This window comes from Hyperoodon ampullatus (assembly GCF_949752795.1).
Source record: "Hyperoodon ampullatus genome assembly, chromosome: 2".
Taxonomy (NCBI): Eukaryota; Metazoa; Chordata; class Mammalia; order Artiodactyla; family Ziphiidae; genus Hyperoodon; species Hyperoodon ampullatus.
The window spans coordinates 165,772,279-165,794,852 of NC_136915.1; the positions used below are offsets into that span (position 1 = coordinate 165,772,279).

A 22,574-nucleotide genomic window follows, 5' to 3' on the forward strand; every position below is an offset into this window, starting at 1 on the left:
GAGCACAGGCTCAGTAGTTGTGGCACACGGGCTTAGTTGCTCCGCGGCATGTGGGATCTTCCCGGACCAGGGATCAAACCCATGTCCCCTGCATTGGCAGGCAGATTCTTAACCACTGCGCCACCAGGAAAGTCCCCCCTTTAACATTTTTAATTCTAGTATGTGCCAAGCACATCAGGTGGCAGCAATATAAAGTCATCTAGAGGGGCTCACAGCCTGGCTGTGGGAACAGACAAGCAAAGAGACCATTATAATACGGTATGGTCACTGCTTCCAAAGAGGGAAGTTTCAAAGCTGGAGTCAGGGCAGGCTGTGGGGAGACGGGGGGCGTCACTCAGAAGCTGTCCCCCAGAAGAGAGCTGCAGAGGAGGCAACTGGGAAAGGAGGGAACCATTTGCATCTGCATACAACCTGAAAGTGCAGCCTGGTGAGGACCACTGTAAGTGTGGGAAGCTAGGACTGCAGTTGTCCAGACTCTGAGGCTAACTCGAACTCCCACTGTTGTGTAATTTAGGCCCAGGACTTAATCTCCGTGTAGAATTAATGACAGTACCTATCTCACAGGGATGAGAGGATTAAATGAGATAATGCATACAAGCATTTAGCACAGGGCCTGGCTTACTATAAGTGCTCAGTAAATGTTCATTATTATTAAGGACAGAAGGAAGATCATGAGAGAGTTGTGTCCTCGAAGTCAAAGGAGAAGAAACTTTCAAGAAGAAAGCCAGAGTCTGTAGAGTCAGATGGTGCAGACAGGCCAAATGAGATAGGGACTGAAAATAATGTACATCTTCTATCCCCACTGATGTAATACGTTCCTTAATTTCACCACACACTGCACTGTCCACACTATTATTAATACTCTTTGAATTAAGGGCTCCCAATTTACAGTATGTGACAGGTGAACTTCTTAAGTAGCTATCCCGCCTCACCTCAAGCCACCCTAGGGTGACAGTGCCTCCTGGTGGCCAGATCAGGAGAGAGTTTGAGTCAACATCTTTTTCACCTTACAACAGTGTTTGCCTTAGAACATCAATCCTATGTCACAGGTCCTCAAACTAAATGTGCTAAAGACTCACTGGGTTTTATGTGATAGTCACAAACCTGTCAGGGTCAACGATGCCACGCTCATTTGCTACATAAGGGATTTTCATAACCCTAAGTCTTAGTTGCTGTTAAAACATATTTCTGGTGAAGTAGTCCAGATTTTACATCACTGCCTAGGAAAGCTTCCCTAAGTACACAAGTTTTCCCATCACAACAATATCAGACTGTATGGCAACCATGTTCCTGTGTTCCCAGCACTCTAGCCCATTCTCACCCGCATTAGCCATTATGAGGCCAGAATTCTAACTGTCTTATTCAGCACTGTATCTCCAGTTCCTAACGTGGAGCCTGGTGCATACTATATGCTAAATAAATGCATTGATTAGGGGAGAAAAAGAAAGAGAATCACTGGGTGTTTCTTACAAGTGCAGAGACCCAGTCCCCCTCTGCCCTTCTGCTGGATTTGTTACATCTTGGATGAGACCAGACAAGCTGCTCTTCTAACAAAAACTCTAGGTAAATGACAGTGGTCTCTGAACCATACCTTGACAAATATTGATATTATCTAGATATTCAGAAACCAAAAGCATTCTATCATCAAATAAGTTTGTAAAGCACTGCATACCGTGACTTTCCCACTCCTCCTTGGAATGTGCAATGCAGGTATCACATTAAAGGTTCTAATGGGTACTGGAATAAGGAAATGGTGTAATTCCGCTAAACTCAGCTTTCCCAAGCTTATTTGACCATGTAACCTCTTCTTTTAGCACCTCTGGAGGAGCAAGGGTTCCAAGGAACACCGTCTGGGAAATGCTGCCGTGGAGGGTTTGTGTACCCCTATGCTTCATCTGTTCGTCTTTTACTGCTAACACCTCAATTCATATCATCCTCAAGGAAACCCCTTTCGAAATGTAGAGATTCTCCTTTACCTTTACAAACCTTTCTTTCTCACTCTGTTCTTTCTCTTCCTTCTGTGAGCCATAATAATCCTATTGGTGGTTATTCATAGCAAATACACCTTAGAGCTAGCTAGGGATACACCTCTATCAAGGAAAAAAATAAAATCCAAAAGCTCTGAGTGAAGTTATGGAGACTAAAGATGCAAGGCCTCTATCTTACCATTCCAGAGTGCTTCTACCTCATAGTTAGGGGCACTTTCAATACCTCATTTGACTCTTGCAGCAACTGACACAGTGAGTAAATCAGGGACTAACGTCATCCCCATTTTATAAAGGAAGAAAGTGAGGGGCTTCCCTGGTGGCACAGTGGTTGAGAGTCCGCCTGCCGATGCAGGGGACACGGGTTCATGCCCCGGTCCGGGAAGATCCCGCATGCCACGGAGCGGCTGGGCCCGTGAGCCATGGCTGCTGAGCCTGCGCATCCGGAGCCTGTGCTCCGCAACAGGAGAGGCCACAACAGTGAGAGGCCCATGTACGGCAAAAAAAAAAAAAAAAAAAAAAAGGAAGAAAGTGAGGCCCAGAAAGGTAAGCAACTCACGCAAACCTGGAAACCTGAAGACCAAAGTCTTCAGACTCCTGTCCTAGTGCCCCTTGTGCACACAGGGCATCATGATGCAGGCCATTCTGTTGATCTGGCCTCCTCAGAGACTGTTAATTTGCAGAAGCACCTCCTTTGGGTCAGAAATTTATAGAATCCCGTAACGGGCTCTGCCCACAAGCCTTCATACACCCAACTGTCTCCTTCAGATGTTCCACCGTGTAGCATGAGCCCTGACAGTTCTGTTTTTTCTTTTTTGTAATCCAAGTGCCTGACTTAAGCTTTGATTGCAGAGGCATCCACTTCAAAGAGGCACCCACTTCAAAGACCACTATGCAGGATAAACACACTGCCAGCCACACAGCTGGACAAGGACCCAGGCCACCTCCTACACTGCGGCTCCTTTGTTTTAGAGATCCTGGTTGATTTCAATAACTAACCATTTGGGCCTCTTTTTTTTCTTCTTTTCCTGCACTGGAAATTCACACTCCTATGTTTTAAGTTCACCAGTGAAGAGTGAGCCCTCGAAATCCTAGGCCCCCACTGCAGACTCCAATAAAAGGAGAACCCTAGGCGCGCTCTCTCTCGAGCTCATTTTCTCTCTCTCTCCCTCCCACACACAACCTCACAATGGGGCCTCCTGTGTGCCGTGTAATTTCCAGGTCTTGCAAGTAATAAACCTTTATTTTTCAAAGGTTCCTGACGGCTATTGCTGAAGGGTATCTTACAATTATAATAAGAACGCAAGGGCCAGTCCAACCGAAACACTGGGTATTGATAGGCTGAGACCAGCCCAGAACACACAGCCTCATTTGCCTCCTATCCTTCTCTAATCAAACCTAATTTTCTTCACTTGCCAAAATAAAGAACCGGTTTCACTCCACCGCTCTTTTACTTAAATTGCAATACTACAATACCTTTGTTTTCTATTTCTGTCATTATAAGTGCACTGCAATTTATCTGCATTATAGAATGAACAGGCTTTTCTGGGCTAGCCTGAGAACCTAACTTCTTTATATACCATTGGCGTCGGAACTCAACCCATTTCCCCCGTAGCAACATCCAACCAACAGAAGGACCTTGGAAGTGGGTTCACCTGCACTTTAGGAACTGCCTAAAACCCCTTCCAGGGGTGCCCCCCCATCCCCTTGCCGGACCACCAGCCCAGTGGACCAGGTCGGGGGACAGAGTCCCCGTCTCACGAGGCAGTTTCTTCAAAGTGTTTCCCAGTTACCTGTTTTGTGCAGCAGCACTGCCTGCGCAACCACCAAACACTGGCTGGATGCTCAGTCGTACCCCAGAGGCTGACTCTCCAGGTCATTCTACCCAGGAAGGAAGGAACGTGAAGACCCCCAGAACTTCCCTTTCTGGAGGAGAGGAAAGTGGCGCTGAGGCTAGAGGCTCCCGGTAGGACCACACTGCCATCTGCTGGCCCGGCCGCGTACAGCGCGCCCCGCTGCGCTGGGAGGCTGCCCTCAAACGTTATTGATTGATCCGCGCTCTTTATTGACAGAAAACACCTTCCCCGATCCTCTCCACCGCCCTGGGGAAGGGCTTAAGGGAACGACTTGGAAATTCTTTCAGAGGAAGACTTCCTCCAGTAAATGACTACGTTTCGCCGAGAGCATTTCATTATTTATAATTGTTTTTCCTCTCTTCACACACCATATACCAGGTCCTTTTCTTTCATGTCATCCCTTTGACCACAGTTCCTTGGGTCATTTTTTTTTCTCCCTTCAGCATTTCCTAGCTTTAAGGATCCTTGAATCCCTGAGAATTCCAAGTTAAAAAGTAGAAATACTTTTTTTTTCTTTTTTGGCCGCAAGGCTTGTGGGGGGATGGGGGTGGGGGGTCGACCAGGGATTGAACCCAAGCCCTCAGCAGTGAAAGTGCAGAGGTCTAAACACGGGACCACCAGGGAACTCCCAAAAGTAGAATTCTTGACATCATGTGACAAACATAAAAGTTGGGACCCTCTTCCCAGAGGAAGCTACTGTCAAGAACATCTAAACTCTGCATGAAAGGATCCCTCCCCTCCCTTTACCACCCACCCCCCTCAAATCCTGTTAATCCTTCCTCCAAAATATTATTTAATCTATGCTCTTTTTCCCTTTCTCACAATTTCTGCCACAGGCCGAGGAAGTCAGTACCTATTGTCTATTGCAATAACCCTTAACTTGTCTGTGAATCTCCACTCTTTCCCCACAACTGCCCTCCACGCCTCCCCCATTCTCTGTGCTGTCACCAGACTGATGTTTCCAAAATACAAGCCTCACTACAAGTGTCACTCCAAGGTTTAAACACCCCTGAGTGTTCTCCGCTGCCCCCCTTTTTCATCTCAGCCATGGTTCTCAGCCCCAGTTGCACGTTAGAAGCCCCTGGAGCCTTAAAACAGTCAGAGGCAGGGCTTCCCTGGTGGCGCAGTGGTTGGGAGTCCACCTGCCGATGCAGGGGACATGGGTTCGTGCCCCGGTCCGGGAGGATCCCACATGCCGGGAGCAGCTAGGCCCGTGAGCCACGGCCGCTGAGCCTGCGCGTCCGGAGCCTGTGCTCCGCAACAGGAGAGGCCACAGCAGTGAGAGGCCCGTGTACCGCAAAAAAACAAACAAACAAAAAACTCAAAGGCACAGGACTCAGCTGAGACCCACTGAAGCAGCGTCTCTGGAGGTGAAGTAGGATCAGGCTGGTAACAGCTCCAGCTGATTTTGCTAAACAGTGCAACCTGAGACCACAGTGCTTGCGGGGCTGAGACCAGTCCCTGCCCATCTCTCCAGCAAGGCTCCCCACCAGCCACTCCTCACCCCACCTAGAAACCGTCTTCCTCCCTCAAACACGCCACACACACCCCTTTTTCATCCTTGCCCTCAAGTGTCCTCCTCCCAAGGCGCCCTGCCTCCCCCAGGCCTCTCGTTTCTCCCCTGGTAAACTCAGAGTCCCCCTTCCAGACGCAATGCTGACACCACGCCCACAATGCTTTCTACGGCACCCCGCGCTGCTCACAGCATTCTCCCCATGGCAGTGCCCACTGTCGTGGTATGTCCCCATGGCCATCCCCACCACACTGCGAGCAGGGGCTGTGTTCTGCTCATCGAGGCTTTGCTAGTATCTTTTTTTTTTTTTTTTTCGCGGCACGCGGGCCTCTCACCGCTGTGGCCTCTCCCGTTGCGGAGCACAGGCTCCAGACGCGCAGGCTCAGCGGCCGTGGCTCACGGGCCCAGCCGCTCCGCGGCATGTGGGATCTTCCCGGACCGGGGCACGAACCTGTGTCCCCTGCATCGGCAGGCGGACTCTCAACCACTGCGCCACCAGGGAAGCCCCGGCTTTGCTAGTATCTTGCATGCAACAGGCAATGGCTCGGAGACTTTATCAACTGCGTGTGATACTTCTGTCCTCGCCTTTACCCCAGTGCCTGGCTGTGCCATCTGTCCCTTCTGTGACAGCTTTTGTTTTCTTTGGTTTGTCCTACCCGGTAGGAGTTGTCCCTTAAGCTTCCAAACCCTGATGGCTCATAACCTGGCTCTAAGAAATGTGTCTGACCCTTGAAAAAGCAGGTCTATCCAGAAATCTATTCTGGGGCCTATATTCAGCTACCAGAGCAGGAGTTGCCAGAGCTGGTCATGTTAAAATGGGGTTAGGTGCAGAGATTTACGTCTGGAATGTTCTCCTCAGTCAGACAAACATCCTTTGAAAATGAGCTTCCCACCTCCTGCACTTTCTTCTTTGCCCCAGTGGAATCCTTGAAGGGTCAACTGAGGTTTTCTCTGTCCTGTCCCTTTAGGGCAGCAAGGACCCTACAGGCAAAAGAATGCAAGAAACAACTCCAGTTTCCCACAAGCCCTCTTCTTGACCAGCGGTGGGAAAACACCAGGGTTGGTGAACACGGACGGGGCTGTGCTGCTGCCACCATCACAGATGCCTCCTGAGCAAACAGGCCATCAGAGGGTGCCCCCTGCGCCGCCAGAGCTACTCAGAGAGCGGTCACCCATCCAACAGCAGCCCTGGCCCAGAGCTGCTGAGTCAGAAGGGCTGCAGCCCAGCAATCCTGCCCCACCAGGCACACGTGACAAGCGCAGTTAAATTTGGGAAGCACCACCCACGAGGCACCCGACCCCACCCCCGCTCTGAATCATTCCGGGGTTTGATCCACTTTGCAAAGGAGGCTTTTCTTTTCTAAAAAGACTGCACCCACTGGGATGAGCACAGGGCTCCTGAGCCACCAAGGTGAGAACTCCGTGTGCAAACAGGAGACCAGAGGCCTCGGAACTGAGAAGCTGTGCAAAGGGAGCTTTAAAACGGACAAGGAAATTAGCTCAGCCTCCAGCCCTGAGGAAGCTGGATCAAACTAAAGACATCTGGCCAGTCTCTGCAAATATCTACTCCTCAGAGAGGTCCGTGGAGTCCCCCACTCCTGCCACCCATCTCCCCCTCCATCTCTTAATCCTACTATAATTTTCTTCCATGGCACTCATCACTTCTGGAAATTGTACGTGTATCTGTTTTTTATTGTCCGTCTCCACCAGTAGAATATAAGCACAAGGGCAGGAATCTTGTGCTTGGTTCACTTCTATAGCAGCAGGGCTCAGAGTAGAACGCAACACAGAATAGGGTTTAATTAATATTTGTTGAATGAATGAGTTAATGAGTGGATGAATGACAGCACACATAATAAAGTAGTGCAAGGACCATGTCTGGCTTGCTTACCTCTGTGAGCTCACCGCTGGCTCCCCAGTGCCCAGAACACTGCCTGATAAGCAGGCAGACAGTTAAATTCTCCTTGAATCTATGAGAGAGGTGCAAGCACGTTTTGGTTTTTTTGTTTTTTTTTACAGCTTTATTGGAGTATAATTGCTTCACAATGGTGTGTTAGTTTCTGCTTTATAACAAAGTGAATCAGTTATACATATACATGTCCCCATATCTCTTCCCTCTTGCGTCTCCCTCCCTCCCACCCTCCCTATCCCACCCCTCCAGGCGGTCACAAAGCACCGAGCTGATCTCCCTGTGCTATGTGGCTGCTTCCCACTAGCTATCTACGTTACGTTTGGTAGTGTATATATGTCCATGCCACTCTCTCGCTTTGTCACAGCTTACCCTTCCCCCTCCCCATATCCTCAAGTCCATTCTCTAGTAGGTCTGTGTCTTTATTCCGTCTTACCCCTAGGTTCTTCATGACATTTTTTTTTTCTTAAATTCCATATATATGTGTTAGCATACGGTATTTGACTTTCTCTTTCTGACTTACTTCACTCTGTATTAGCCCCAACACTGACACTGTACTTCATCCAGACCACACTTGATCAGACCGAGAAGTTACCAGGGCATCATTCAGTGCATGTGTATAGGGAGCCAAGGGGATGCTGAAAATTTTAAAGGTTGACAAACACTGTTTTGGAAGTATGGCTTGGCATTCGGACAGAGGTTAAAACCTGGAGAACCCGAGGCAATAGACGACTCCAGCACCCTCAAGGAGGACCGCAGCTTTTAGGGCACTTGTCTTCCTCCCCACTCACCCCCTTCTCCTGGTTCCAAATACCATTATTGGCCATCACACCAGTCAGAGGCCACGGCCAACCAAACTCCATTATAATGCACAGATTGTACCCTTGCTTGCACTTAGGTTAAATTTAGATTTCAAGTGTACTTATGTGGGGAAAACAACACAAGGCAAATGTTGTTTAATCAAGTGGTTTATTTACTTATTTTTTTTCTCGAATAGGAAATTAAGTTTCTTCCATGGTCACTGACGTTGCCACAGAAAAACCTTCCCCAGTGATAGGAAAATAAGCCAAAAGGATCTGACCTTGCCAAGTGTCCACTCAAACAATAAGCCTCTGGTGCTGAGCGCTTTCAGGAAACCCAGGGGTCCGACAGAGCGGGGTGGGGGAGGGGGAGGGCAGGGGCAGGAGGGAGAGAGGAGGGAGGCTGAGGACTTGACAGTAGGAAAGGGAGTCACAGGAAAGGGTCTTTGGGGGGAACCAAGTACCAAGAGAGTCAAATTATTTAAAGTTGAAATAAGTGAGAATTTATTCACAACATATGCAGATCTACAAGAGTGATAAGGCAGATGGCTGGAAAGGGGGCACTTAAAAATAGCAGTGACATGGAAGTTGGGGTTTAAAGCATGCCGGATACTGGTCAGAACACAGCAAAATTCAAATCCCTCTTGGTCCCTTTTGTTTTCCTTTATCTTTCCTCATAACATCAGCAATTATTTTTAAAAGGGGAAGATTTATGCCTTTTTCCCCAAAAAAGATTTTACCAATTTTCCAGTGGTAATGGAAGGTAAGTTTCAGGCTACCTCAGCCCCTTGTCGTCAAACCCCTCTTTGATGTTTCTTTTTAGACAGAAGATTTGTATTAGCAGAGCCCTGAATATATATATATACCAATTTCCAGAGATTTCCAACTGAAGAAGTACTAGGTGATTCTTTATCCCCCCCACTTTTTTTTTTGCCCTAATCCCGTATATTTGTTACTGAAGATAGAGCAGAAAACCTTGCAGTTCCAGTGCTGTCTCTCCCATACATATTGTGCAGCTATTTTTGTGTTGAGTTTCAGGCCCACGATACAGGTGGGCAAAATGCAGGTGACAAGGAAGTGAGCTATATGGTTGGAAGCTTGGTGACATGCTTTGTCCTGCAGGTTATCCAGCCATCTCAGAAGCCAGGGGCTATGAGCACCCCTCAGACTTCCATTAGCCAGTCATCAGTACCCACCCCACCCCATGCTTACACAGGCCCCAACCCCGGGCTGGTCTCGTCTTGTGCGATAAGTGCACAAATGGGCCGTCAGAATGTTCTCGAATTTTCTCCCAGTGTTCGCTGCTTTCTGCCCAGGACATGCTCCCCGCTGTAGCCATGAGGGCGGATCTTCAACTCCACAAAAGGAATGGAGAATTCATGTCCTTTCCATGGCTCCCAGTTCACCCCCTACATTAAATAAATAAGTAAATAAATTAAATAACTAAATAAATAAAACAAATACATAAGCCAACATCAAGAAGAGGCACCTGGGAGAGGGTGGGGTGGATTATGGTACCAAAGAATGTTTCTTTGCCAGGGAAACTACTCCCTCTCTGCTTAGGGGAGAGACTGGGATATTTATAAAGTCAGTGAGACAGGAATCTAGAAGCGTGCTCCCTCTGCTGGGCAGCTGAGGTTAGACAGGCTGACAATTTGGAAGCCCCCTGTGGTTGGAGGATGGGGGGTTGTGAGCCCAGGAGGCGGGTGAGACCAGAGCAGCAGCAAAGGTAACACGGGGTCAACCTGGTCGGCAATGATCAAATTATCTTTGTCTCACTCTTTTCCTTTACAAAAAATTAAAGGCAACAGTAAACATATTAATTGGCCAATTGTGGAAAATCATTTTCAATTTAGACTGTTTAGATATTAGCTCTGGGGTAATAAATAGCCTGCTGAAAACTAAATTTCATTTTACGACTTTTGACGGGTGAGCACAATAATATTTAATTCACTTAATAACCTTGCAACCTGGCCAATAAAGAGCCCAAGTGACCAATTTTATATATTTTAATTTGTGAGGTAAATAATAAACAAGAAGCTAAATGCCTTGCAGACTGTGAAAAGCACATTAACCAGATGAATGTCTTTTATTAGCAAATATGGGGATGGTTTAGGGCATGCTGGCTGCTCATTTCAAATATTTGATCTCTGATCACAGGCTTCCCTGAGTCAGCCCACACGCTGCCACCATGATTCATGGGCACACCCTCCACGGCTCCCCTGGGGACAAATTTCTTCTTCCCTTTGAAAAATCACATAAGAATTGGGAGTCCCTGCTCCCCGGTTAGCACCAAAGGACTCAAAATGTACCTGGACTTTAGACGTACTAATACTTACAGTCATATTGGTACAATATGTATGAGTTCTGGGGAGAGGTGGCTTCCTGAAGGCTAGGATCAAGATCCAGGATGGGAAATGAGAAACCCAGGAAGGGGAGAGCTCATGGAGGGGATGGATTAATGATGAGTAGGAACAAAGATGCAATTTTTAAGAAGCTGTGAGGGAGCAGGCAGGAGATGCCTGGAAGCTGGCGAGGAACCAAGACGATGTCCACGGGGCAAGAGGATTCAAGAAATCACTGATTGGCAAGTTGCAGAGCAAGGGAGGGGTGAGGAGCCCTCGCCAACTCCTGGCCCTGTGTGCACACTCCTGAAGTGGAGAAACCAGTTCAGCACAATGCTCTGGGCAGACTTTGGGTGGCTCTGGCTGAAGTGGATCCAAGGGTGGGTCTGACATAAGACAGAAAACTTTGTTTTCCCCGTGATCAAAGGACTGAGAAAAATAGCTCTGGTTTAACTGGATGAACGACTAGAAAGAATTCTGAAGTGTCTGTTACGGATAAAACGTTTGTGCCCCTCCCCCGCCAAATTGCATATGTTGAAGCCCTGACCCCACAACATGACAATATTTGGAGATGGCACCTTTGGGAGGTAATTAGGGTTAGATGACGTCATGAGGGTAGGTCAACCATGGTGGGATCAGTGCCCTTATAAGAAGAGAAGGACAGACCCGAGCTCTCTCTCTCTCTCCCCCCACTATGTGAGGATGCTGTGAAAAGGTGGCCATCCCCAAGCCAGAAAGAGCTCTCATCAGGAACTGAATCTGCTGGGAACTTGATCTTGGACTTCCCAGCCTCCAGAACCATGAGAAATAAATGTCTGTTGTCTAAGCCATGCCAGCTATACTATTTTGTTACAGCAGCTTGAGGGGACCAAGACTGTCCATGTGTGAACTCGTAAAGTGACATGGTGTGGGACCCATATCATCTCTGTTAAGCAGTGGGCAGCCTGAGTACCTCCCTGCACTGAGTAAGGGTGCAGCATTGGTGGGAATGTAGAGTGGGGAGGGGCTGCAGCAGATGGGCAGGGTGGGCCTTGACCTCAAGGCCATGGAGCCTGGAGAAGAAGCTTTACTGCCCTGACTGCTGGCAACAGAAGGAGAGGGTCAGCCAAACCAGTCTGGAGGGTGTCACTCTAGGAACACAATATGGGAAAAGCCTGGGACAAAAAAGATGTTCACCTGTCACCTACCTCACTATGCTTGGTCTCCCCGTATCTGCCATTAGGGTTGGCCAAGTGGCAGTTCTTGTACCACCAGCCGCCATGGTGCGTCAGGGCACAGTTGCTGAGGGCGATATCATTGTCTCTGTCAAAGGTTGTAAACTTCCATCCATTGTGGTAAGTAAGAGCGTCCCCTGCAGGAGAGAAGAGATGAGAGGGGAGAGCCCAAGTCTCACCCCTGAGGGCGTGATCAAACTCTGGCCTGAAAGAGGACTGGGGGCAGGAAAACCTCCAGGCATGAAAACGCCAGGGATGCAGTCAGTTAGGCCACAAGGAGCCACTCTTTTCTCAAAATCGCCAAGATGAGAACACGATACAGATGAACAGATTCTCTTTCCCGGCTGGTCACCCAAACTTCAGGCCTGTTTCTCCAATAGCTTTAAAAGCATTTTCATTTAGAGACTTCACAGTAAAATATCCAAACACCCAAAACCAAACTCCTCGACACTTCCCACAGTACCTGACCACCCTCACACAACTAACCCCCTTTCTGTGCTCCTGTCTCTGCTTGAGCATCCTCCCAGTCACCCAGACTGGGTACCCCCAAGCCACATTTGACAATCCTGTGTACCCCATTATCAAGCCCTTCCTTCTGCAGATCACTCCTATATACCCCTGCTGCACCCACGGCTGCCACCCTGGGCTGTTCTCATCTCTCTCCAGGCTTGTGTTAACATAACAGCTTTCCTAGCTCTTCCGAAGCTTAAGCGTCCATTTTCATCATCTCAGGCCTACTTCCTCCCACATGGAGTGAGTTACTCCTCCTGGCTTTTCAGGCCTGTAACTTGGCTGTACCCTTTGCACAATCTCATAGCCCACTATCCCCACAGGCGCCCTCCACGCGTGAAGTGGACACATCCATCGTCCATGCCTCTGCTCACCTGTTTCTCTCTGCCCTTCCTTACTCCAAATCCTCACCATTCCTCAAAGCCCAGCTCAACCCCACTCCTGAGGAAGATTCTCCTTATTAATCCTTCCACACACACACACCTGAACTTCTAGAGCCCTTCTGGGCACATAGGTACAATTAAGTGCTTCATTAATCCTATCTAGAAATCTGCCTTAATTATTTTACTTGTATTCTACTATTTCCTCATCACATTTGTCATCCTTTTATAAGTTTACTTTTTAATTCATCTCATAAAATGCAATAAGGGCTCATATCAATCCCAAGCTTAATCAAGTTCTGTTCCTACAATAACAATACTTGCATTTAATCTGATCTCTGAGTTACCCACCACAGTCACATATACATTCTCATTTGATTGATGCCCACAACGAGCCTGAGGGGTGGGTCAGGCAGCTCTTAATCCCATAAGGAAACAAACTCACAGAGGTTAGACTCTAGGAATTTGTCACGGTCCCACAGTCTACAAGCAGCAGAGCCAGGACGCAAATCTCTGACCTGAGATTCCAAGCCCAGAGTTCCTTCTGAGACACCGATTCACAGGAAGCTCCCTTATTTCAACAGCAGGCTTTGATCATGCCTAACAAGGACGAGCTGTCTCTGGCCATCTACAGCAATGGTTCTCAAAGTGGACCCTGGACTGTGAGCAGCTGCAGCACCTGGAACTTGTTAGAAATGCACAGTCCCAGGTCCACCCCAGACATACAAAACCAGAAACTCCACAGTCATACCCTGCAGTCTGTACTTTAACAAGCCCTTCAGATGACAGCAAGCCCTTCTGATGCCAGCTAAAGATTGAGAACTTTTGTCCTGCAACCTCATTCATTCATTCAGAAAACATCAGGCATGCCTGCTATGGCCCAGCACCATGCTAGGCTCTGGGAATACAAACAGTGGTCCTTGCTCTCAAGAACTTAGTTGCAGGTGGCTGGGGACAGATAGATAGTTGACAACACACTGTGTAAAGGGAAGGTCCCAGATTGACCCTCTGATTTGGGAGATCCAACAGTGGCTCCTTCATGCCTCACCTAAGACACAGCAAAACCTCTGCCCTCATTCATTTTCTCCAATCAAAGAAGGGCAAATCGTCACATCTGTTCACAGACATTTCCCCCTCTCCTCAGATTCCATGCAGAATAGTTCCCTACAGCTCCAAATACCACACAATGGTTCCCTTAGCAACAATTACCTGACCTGCACATAAAGTTCCCAGAACTGTTTTCTAAGAATCTGTGCACAGGCTATGTCTTAAAGATCTCTTTGTGGTTATCTAACCTTGGGCATTGGGATAAAGAAAGGTGAAGCAGGTTGTGGCCCTGAGTGTGAGAGTTTTTTCCCCCGCAGGTGGCTTTTCTACCTTCTAGAAACTGAAGCCACACTAATTTTCCGAGTATAGATAGTGAGTGTTCTCATAAATCAAAAACTAACTTTTCTTTGGTCATCAGGCCCTGGCCAAGACAGTATTCTGATTTATTAAGCTTATCTCCTCAAGAAACATAAAGTAGAAAAGCCAATGGTGGTTAGACTCCCTCCCACCTGCTGGAGTGTTAGGAGAAAACACTGATGAGAGATAACGTGCCCCACTTCTAGTCTAATGGCTTTGGGTGGGAGCTCAGGGAGCTCATTCTTCTTGGGTGGTGGGTGGGAGAAGTTGGTGGCAGGCCCATAAGAGGTCTAAACGCAAGCCCAGGACGGGGCTGCTGATCTGGTCAGCACCCATCTCATCAAAATATCACTCTGGGACCAAGTCTCCTCTAGTCCTAGGAAAGATGACCCAGGCAGCTGAGCCATCTCAGACCAGAAAAAGCTGTTAACATCATTTCCCCTTTAAGTCACACAGAGACACAGGACCACATGTCTGGATCTTAAACATCTTCTACCCTGGGACCAGGAATTGGCCAATGAAAGAGTGATTCGTACCATCGCTAGCTTTCTCTTTTGTCCATGTGTTCAACAATGTTTTCTTTCTAACTGCCAGTACTTAAAAATCCACTTCAAAGCTAGGAAGGCACTGGCATTTGGGGTGGAACAATCCTTCACTGTGGGTATTTGGCATCCCTGGCCCCAGCCCACTGAATGCTGGTAGAGTTCCTCAGTCTACCAGCACATTTCTAAGTGCCCCCAGGGGTGGGCCATCCCTGCTTGAGCAGCTCTGAGTCTCCGGCAAGTGGGACTTGAAATCAGCTGCAAATGATTGGTGAGCCCACAGAAGGCCTTCTGCACCACCCCAAATGTCTAGCTATTTATGTTTTCATTATAATCTCCAAATTGATGAATAGCAGCCTCTTGAAGGTAGAGTTCATAGACTGTCCTACCTGTCTCACTCCAAGATTCAGAATCAGAAAGTCAATTGACATGGCCTTACCTTGCTGGAGTTTCCTTTGGGGAGGAATAATGGGCTTTTTGATTTGACTTCAGTGGAAGCAAAAGTTGAGGGCCCACCTGGACAGTCTAAGTAGGGGAAGAGTCTAAAACCTCACTTTCCCACCAGAGCTGTACACCTCTAGTTCCAAAAAGAGCTATAACAGGGTTAAAAGCTGGGGAGAGCTGGCACATGCCTGGAGATATCAGAATGTTCACTTTCTATCTGAATGCCATGTCCTCTAAACAGTACCTCATCATCTAGGACATGAGTACCCAGAAGCTTCCTAACTTTCCAAATCCTCCTCGGGGACCAATCAGCACATATAAGGAAAGCTAAAACTCCACTAACCCCACTGCTGTAATTCCGAATTTAAAAATAAGAATGATAGTACCCAGGGGAAGACTAGACTGTTGTCTAAATGCTGCACGAGTTCAAAGTCTCTCAAGGCTTCCTATTAAAAAACACATCCTCCACTGACCAGCACTGTTGGCCTCAACAACCTTAGAATGGGAATTATACCCTAATCACGGTTAAAATGCAAATAAGAGTCCCTGGGAGGAGAATCACAGTAATTCACAAATATGTTGACTCCTTTTCACTCATTTTCTCATTAGCATCAGTTGATTTACTGGGTGCTTGGTGACCGCCTGGAGGGGTGGGATGGGGAGGGTGGGAGGGAGGGAGACGCAAGAGGGAAGGGATGTGGGAACAGATGTATATGTATGACTGATTCACCTTGTTATAAAGCAGAAACTAATAAAAAAAAAAAAAAGATAGATCTGGGCAGTGCAGCATAATATCAACAACAGAGACTATATCCAAAAATGAGCATTGGTTGTCTTTGAGGGGTAGTCTTTAATTTTTTTTTTAAAAAAAAAGACAGGCCTCAGAAAAGGTACATTTGAATAACAGAGGGAAGGGGATTGGGTAGCTTGGGAGGGCAGTCCTGAGTGAGGTCCCCAGCATAAGTCCCGTGAGGGCAGTGGGTTTCAGGGAGAGATGTGGGCACAGGTGCCAAAGGGAAACAGCCCAACCCCATATCTTGTCTGCAGAAGGTTCCATGAATGGAGTCTCTGAAGACTGGGATTCTTCAGCCTGAGAAAGGAAGGCTGACTGATCACGATGGTCAAGACTGAATGGTATTGGGAAGAAAAGGGATGACCAGATTATTTGCCATGTGGACTGAGACCAGAGCAGGAGGAGGCCCGAGGGGTCTGATGAAATAAAGTTCATATTTTATGGCAAGACAAGAAAAATTTTTAAATAAAATTTTTCTTTGCCCGTTTGGGCCTCTTCCCTCCCCTTTAGTGTGTACCATGCATCTGCGTTAACCAGACTTCCTTAGGAGGTGACGCTCCCTCTTAATCTCATCAAGGGGCCATCATGACCCATGACCCACTACTTTGTACATGTAGATCTGGATTGTGTAAACTGTCAACAATACATCGTTTGACATATAACCCTTTGTCTCAAAAACTTATATGACTGTGCTTTGACCTCTAACAGGTAGAAAAGTCCTCAGAGCTTTCTGAAAGACTGCCTCCCTGCTTAAAATCCTCAGGTTGGCTTGAATAAAAATTTCCATTTCTTTCTTATATCAACGATTGATTACTTTATTTCACTGACAAGTCTAAGGGAGATTGTAACATTCACACCCCTTCCACCTACTGGCTGGGAGAGCCAATGCGATCTGATCTTAGCTGCAGCTGGCGGGGAAGGGGAGGGTAGGCAGCGTGCTTAGTCCTACAAGAGGGCATCTTTAAATTAAATCCCCCTCATTCGATTAATATGCTTATAATCATCCGAATGTCCATCTGTGTTTCCCAATTGCATTTTAACTGGCTTTTTTCTATGCCTGACTTTCGTGTTTTATATTATACTTTGTACAATGGAAAACGGTTACCAGCCTTTTTCCAGCCTATGGAGACCAGGACCAGCATGGAAAGAAGGGACGGCACCCAAAGCAGTGCAGACTCTTCTAGCTGCAGTGGCTTTTCTCCCAAATACTGTTTTTCCCTGAATCAATTCTTTGCACACTTCCTCCCACCCCCAACTCCTACTCGGGACCCTTGAAACGTACCCCGCGTCTGTCGCCCAAACTCCTCATACTCTGGTAGGTTCCTACCCCTCCCGCTTTGTCTCCTCCCATGTTACCATGTCACCAAACTCACCTCTTCACTGACCCTCTGAAAGCTATTTTGGGCCTCAGATTCTATTCTTTACAATATAAAACACCCATAAGAGTATATAGAAAGGTCGTGCTAGCAGGATCATCTTTCAAACTCACCTACTCTGTGCCAGGCTCCACACTAAGCACTGGGAAACAAGAGCAAGTGTAAAATTCATGTGATTTTTTTAAAAAAATTAAATGACAAGACCTGAAATAAATTTTGTATCAGTAGTTGGCCACTTCCAGTCATGGCCCCGGACACTCAGGGGTGTCTGTTCACAGTCCTCCACCATCAGGGGGTTCTCAAGTAGACAATTTTGAGAACGTCTGCAGGCTTCAAGGGTACACCCCAATTTCCTTGTGTCTGCTCAGCCTTTGCTCACCCCTGGACTCCCCCAGGCCTGGAGAGCCCCCCACCCCCTTTCCTCCTATCTGAAAGTTTTAGCCTTTCAGACCCAACTCCAGCCCACTGTCCTGCAGAGAGCCTCTGGCAATCCCTTCAGTCCTCAATGTACCCACCTCTCCACACTCCTGTAGCTCTTTATTCTCCTTAGCACTTATTTGACTCTTTGCAGAAGTTGCCTTATATTATTATTTATCTATTTACGTGTGCGTCTAAGGGGAGAGACCATGTCTTACACAGTCAGTCGATTTGGCTGGTAACACATTCCTACATAGTTCCGCCAAAGTCAAAGACATGCTAAGTCAAACACCAGACTTACTTGTTAGGGTTTAAAGACCATAAACACAGGTTTAAAGTATACTAGGTAAAACAATAACCACGCCTTGCCTCTTAAAGAAAATACTCAGTGATATAATTCCAGTATTTCTGTCACGTTGCTTAATTTTGTTCTTTTCCTTCACAACTGAACACACCATCAACTGGCTTAAATCCAATGAGCAGCTAACATTCCCCTACTTTCAGCTGAACTGCTCATTTCTGTGTTGTCACAGTTGTGTGGAGTTAATGAGACCTATACTTCTTATTGTTTGAATCAGCACTTTCATTCTTCTGTCTTTGTTTATGGCAAAGTGCCACAAAATACTTAAATAAGGGCTTCCCTGGTGGGGCAGTGGTTGAGAGTCCGCCTGCCGATGCAGGGGACACGGGTTCATGCCCCGGTCCGGGAAGATCCCACATGCCGTGGAGCGGCTGGGCCCGTGAGCCATGGCCACTGAGCCTGTGCGTCTGGAGCCTATGCTCTGCAACGGGAGAGGCCACGGCAGTGAGAGGCATACTGAAAAAAAAAAATTTAAATAATACACACACACTGCTATGCAAGAATGGCAGTCACACTACTGAAGCCAAATGAGTGGTGGGCAGACACCATGAAATCTCTCAGAATGTGGGTTCATCAGCTAATGTACAACAGCCCGAATTGGGGGAGTATAAGAGGAGGAATTTTACTGGTGGGGGATCAGTGTGTAATGTACAGAAGTTCCAATTTTATGATAGTCAAAGACCGCTTCAATGATTCTGTTTAATCCCCTTCAGGGAGCGGGGCCTCACTTGTCAGTGAGGACAATTCACCTTCACAGAACAATATTCCATCCCCCCGAGACCCATGGCAGGTGGCCGACCGATCCTCAGACACACAGAGCAGGAGACCCCAGCAGGAAGGACACGTTTTGTCTTACCTGCTGTGCCTCTGTATTTCCCAACTGTCAGCCTGTACCGCTCCTTGCTGGAGGCTACCCGGAAGGAGTCATATATGGCATAGGCAGATTCGTTGGCCGTCTGTAAGTCCACTCGCACCTCATAGTGGGTGGGCGTGCCTGTGGTGAGGTTGTGCAGCTTGTCGAGTCCTAAGAATCAGGAATGGAATTCCGGTAACCAATCAACCGGTGTGTGAGCACCCACCAGTGGCATCGGACACTTTCAGCCCGCAAAGCTGCCTCAGCCTTTACCTCCTCTGCTAATGGGGGCCTCCCCTACACCATCTCTTCTGGGGGGCTCATTTTTCATCCCATTATGTCTTTGGCACAGTCATGCTTCTGAGTGTGGAAACCACATCCTCTGGCAGGGAGCAGAGGGGTTAATCGTGGGATGAATCTGCCCCCACTGACTCCTTCTCTCTCAAGCAGAAGATGTTCTATTTATCATCCGCTTATCTCACCAAGTGGGAGAGGAGATCACCTACTGACTCTGGGGTCACCGAAGGGACTTTTGCACCAAGCAAACCACAAACATCATCTACTCTATCAGACGCTGAGTATCCAGATTATGAGTTTTTAAGTCTTCATTTCCCAGTTGATGCTTTTGGCTACTTCATTCTCTACAAACATCTGCTCCAGAATAGAGCAGATGTAAAAGGGAAAAAACAATGCCGTAACGACTGGCATGACTAGCAGAATTTCAGGGACTCGTATGACCTCCCAGTGAGAGCCCAGAGTCCCGATCAATCAATTATTTTTCTCCTCTTGTAGTTTCTGAAAAGTTCAGGCTGCAGGCAGGTTGTGCGGGCCTTAGATGCAGCATAAAGCCCACCCACCTGTGACAGCCCCACCCTCTCACACGCCCAGAGCACATGAGAACCTTCCCGGTGACACGGCCACACCAACGCCCTGGTCCCCTGGTCGGCAGGCTCCTCAGAGAGGCCCTGTGGCTTGGAGCTCTTCCTGTACATGGTGAGCTTTCTCAAGCTGCCTGACCAGCTTCTCAGAGGGGAATCTCCCTTTTGCACCTCAGCCTTTATGGATGCTCAAAGGTCCTACCAAGCCAGAACTCCTTCATGGGGTCCCCGAAGCCTTCCACGTAGGTCCGCCAGCGCTTGAAGAAATCCAGCTGCCCGGTGTTCCGCCTCTGGAAGACCTGAAGAGGGAGGTGGACGTTTCCCTCTGACATACCTGAACAGACGTGGCTGAGTGACACAGGGCAGCACAGCGGACTGGGGCTGCCCTGAGGATGGGCAGAGGGGACACAAGGTAAAACTGACAGATGTGGCGATGGACTGCAAGTGGAGCTGAGGGAGAGGAGGATGTCAAGACTGCCTCTCGTGGTTTGGGCTCGCAGCGCTGAGGGCAATTCACTCAGCCGATCGCTGGGAAAGGGGCTGTGAGAGAGGACAGTTTCCGTGAGTGCAGCAGAGCTCATCTGGGGACCCGGTAAGTGTGAGTGACTTCTGAGGTATCCTGGTGAACAAAAATGCCATAGGAACCACTGAATGTAAGGGCTAGAGTTCTCAGGAGAGAGCCAGGCTGGACTCAGAAGGTGTATCTGTGTATCTGAGACAGTGCTGGGTGCTCAGCAAGTCCCCTTTCACTCTCCTCACCCCCTGAACACAGGGGGACTTCCTTTTTCAGCCTTTCTTGCAGCTAAGCTGGAACCATAGGACTTGTTCCAACCACAGGACTGTCAACAGGAGCATAGTTTATGGGCTGGGGGTCTCCACACTCTCTCTTCCATTGCCCTGGGCCACGGGGCCACGGTAAAGGCCACATGATGACAGGGCAGGACCACAAGCTGTGATTGGCCTGAATTCCTGAGTCACCACTGAGAAGTGACTTTGCACACATGAGAAAAAACCTTTTATGGGTTACATAATTGAAATTTGGGGTTGGTTTGCTACTGCAGCATAGCCCATTCTATCCTAACTAACATGGAAAGCCACCGGGACACAGAGAGGAAGATGAAGCCACTGAAAGGATGAGACCACCCAGGTAGAAAACAGGAACTGAAAAGAGAAAGTGGCCTAGAATGAAGCCTTGCAGACCCCAAGATATAAGAGCCACACACAGCAGGATAAGTTCATTAAGGCAAAAGAGGAGCAACTAGTGATGTGAAGGACAACTGAGAAAATGTGGGATCAGAAAGGCCGCTGGAGAAAGGTGTGCCCAGTAGTGTCAAATGCTGGTGAGAAGTCAGGGAGCATGAGGTCCAAACTGCCCACAGAACCTGGGGACACGGAATCGCCAGTGACTTGAGCAAAGGCTGTGCTAGTGAGCGACAAGAGCAGAAGGCCAACCGGACCGGGCTGAAGAGTGAGGGAGAAGGGACAATGTGGAAACGGAGGTGGGACTGTTTCATGAGAGTACAGGCTGCTTTCTTTTCAAAACGTCCTATATCTGAGGAAGGGAGGCAGTTCCAGTCAGGGTACATTGGATTCTTTTCTATGAAGTAAACCTGAAAAGTACCTAAAAGCTAAACACACCCATGTATGCTAATGCCTCCTGGCCTTGAGGGCCACGCTAGACACCATCCTAGCTGACTTCACAAATGAGGCTGGAACTCCCCAAGGCTGGAGCAGCATCTTCCTCTCCGCCTACTTTCCTTCGTGTTCATTCAAAAGCAGACGCCCAACACAAAATCCAATCCCCACCCCCTTTCCACCATGCTTCACACCACGTGCCTTGAAGTCAAGCACTTTATCTTGAATCTGATGAGGTAAACCTCCCGATACTTGAGCATTCTTGACCCTTTTCTCTGGGAAGAGACGGGGAGGGAGGAGAGAGCAGCTTGCCCACAGCAATGCCGAGAGCTCCGAGAGGGAGCTCACCGCCAGCTCCTGAAGCGCCAATCCCTGTCTGCTGGCCCAGGAGGCGCTGAACGAAGACGGCAATGGGTGGGAGTCCTGGCAGGGGGTTGGCGAGTCCATCATTTCTATTCCTGAGCCTCAGTCAGCTTGCTGTCCAACAGGTTAGAAGCGGGAAGGAGGTGTCTACCTCAGAGGCGCTGGGAGGACTCATGAGACAGGACACGTGAAAAGGATACAGAGCCTCTGAGCAGAACTTAGGGATCGTCCTGGCGAACAACGACCCACTGCACTAACACCGCTGTTCGTTTTCCCATCTTTTCACGTGTCCGTCTTTTAGAGACGTCCCCTTCCTTTACTGGCTTCCTTCGTTTCTTTTTTCACTTATTCACTTGTGTAACAATCACTTGTTGAGCGTTTGTTAAGGGCTGACTCCAGGGCAAGAATACACAATGCCATTTTACAGATGTGAAAGTTCAGAAAAGCAAACAGCCAGAGTGACACAGCTAACTATTCAGTGGCTGATGCAAAGATAAAACACTGCCTTCTCATCTTTCCATGAGAAAGTCTGAAAAAAACCAGCTCTACTGACCCTGTTGCTCACAAAGCATGTCGTAAGATTTTGAGGCTAACTGTTAATTTCCTAGCACCTGGGATTACTCCTGTATCACCGACAGTGGAATCCTAGGGCAGATGTGGGCACCAATGTTTGGTTCCACCCACCTTGCATCAAATTCCTTTCCCACTGATATAATTAGTTATACTATAAGGTCAGGCTCAAATCTGATCCTGTCCTCCTAGGACATAGGCTTTACAAAGGCATTTGGTCTCTATCTCTGATCAATGAACATACTGCCCAAGCATTTTTTTCTTTGTTTTTTTCTTTGTTTGTTTTACTAATACTTCAGCTTGGCTAGGGAAACTCCAAAAAAATGGTTCTGATGCTCTTGGTATCACTGTTTAGACCCAGCTCTATACTTACTAGCGGTGTCCTTGGGCAAGTTAGTTAACCTTGACAAGCCTCACTTTTCTAAA

The 22,574-nt window shown here is 48.0% G+C and overlaps 1 protein-coding gene across 2 annotated transcripts in view; it reads right to left on the reverse strand.

Moving 5' to 3' along the window:
* Positions 1–9,331: 9,331 nt before the first annotated feature.
* TNN (tenascin N) overlaps positions 9,332–22,574 on the reverse strand; it is a gene marked incomplete at both ends in the record, with an annotated part of 56,285 nt that continues 43,042 nt past the window's right edge. For both annotated transcript variants that reach the window (XM_079727262.1, XM_079727261.1), the window contains 4 exons: positions 9,332–9,472; positions 11,596–11,759; positions 18,706–18,873; positions 19,783–19,879. In XM_079727262.1, the coding sequence (XP_079583388.1) occupies positions 9,332–9,472; positions 11,596–11,759; positions 18,706–18,873; positions 19,783–19,879 (570 nt within the window). The remainder of the gene's footprint in view (positions 9,473–11,595; positions 11,760–18,705; positions 18,874–19,782; positions 19,880–22,574) is intronic.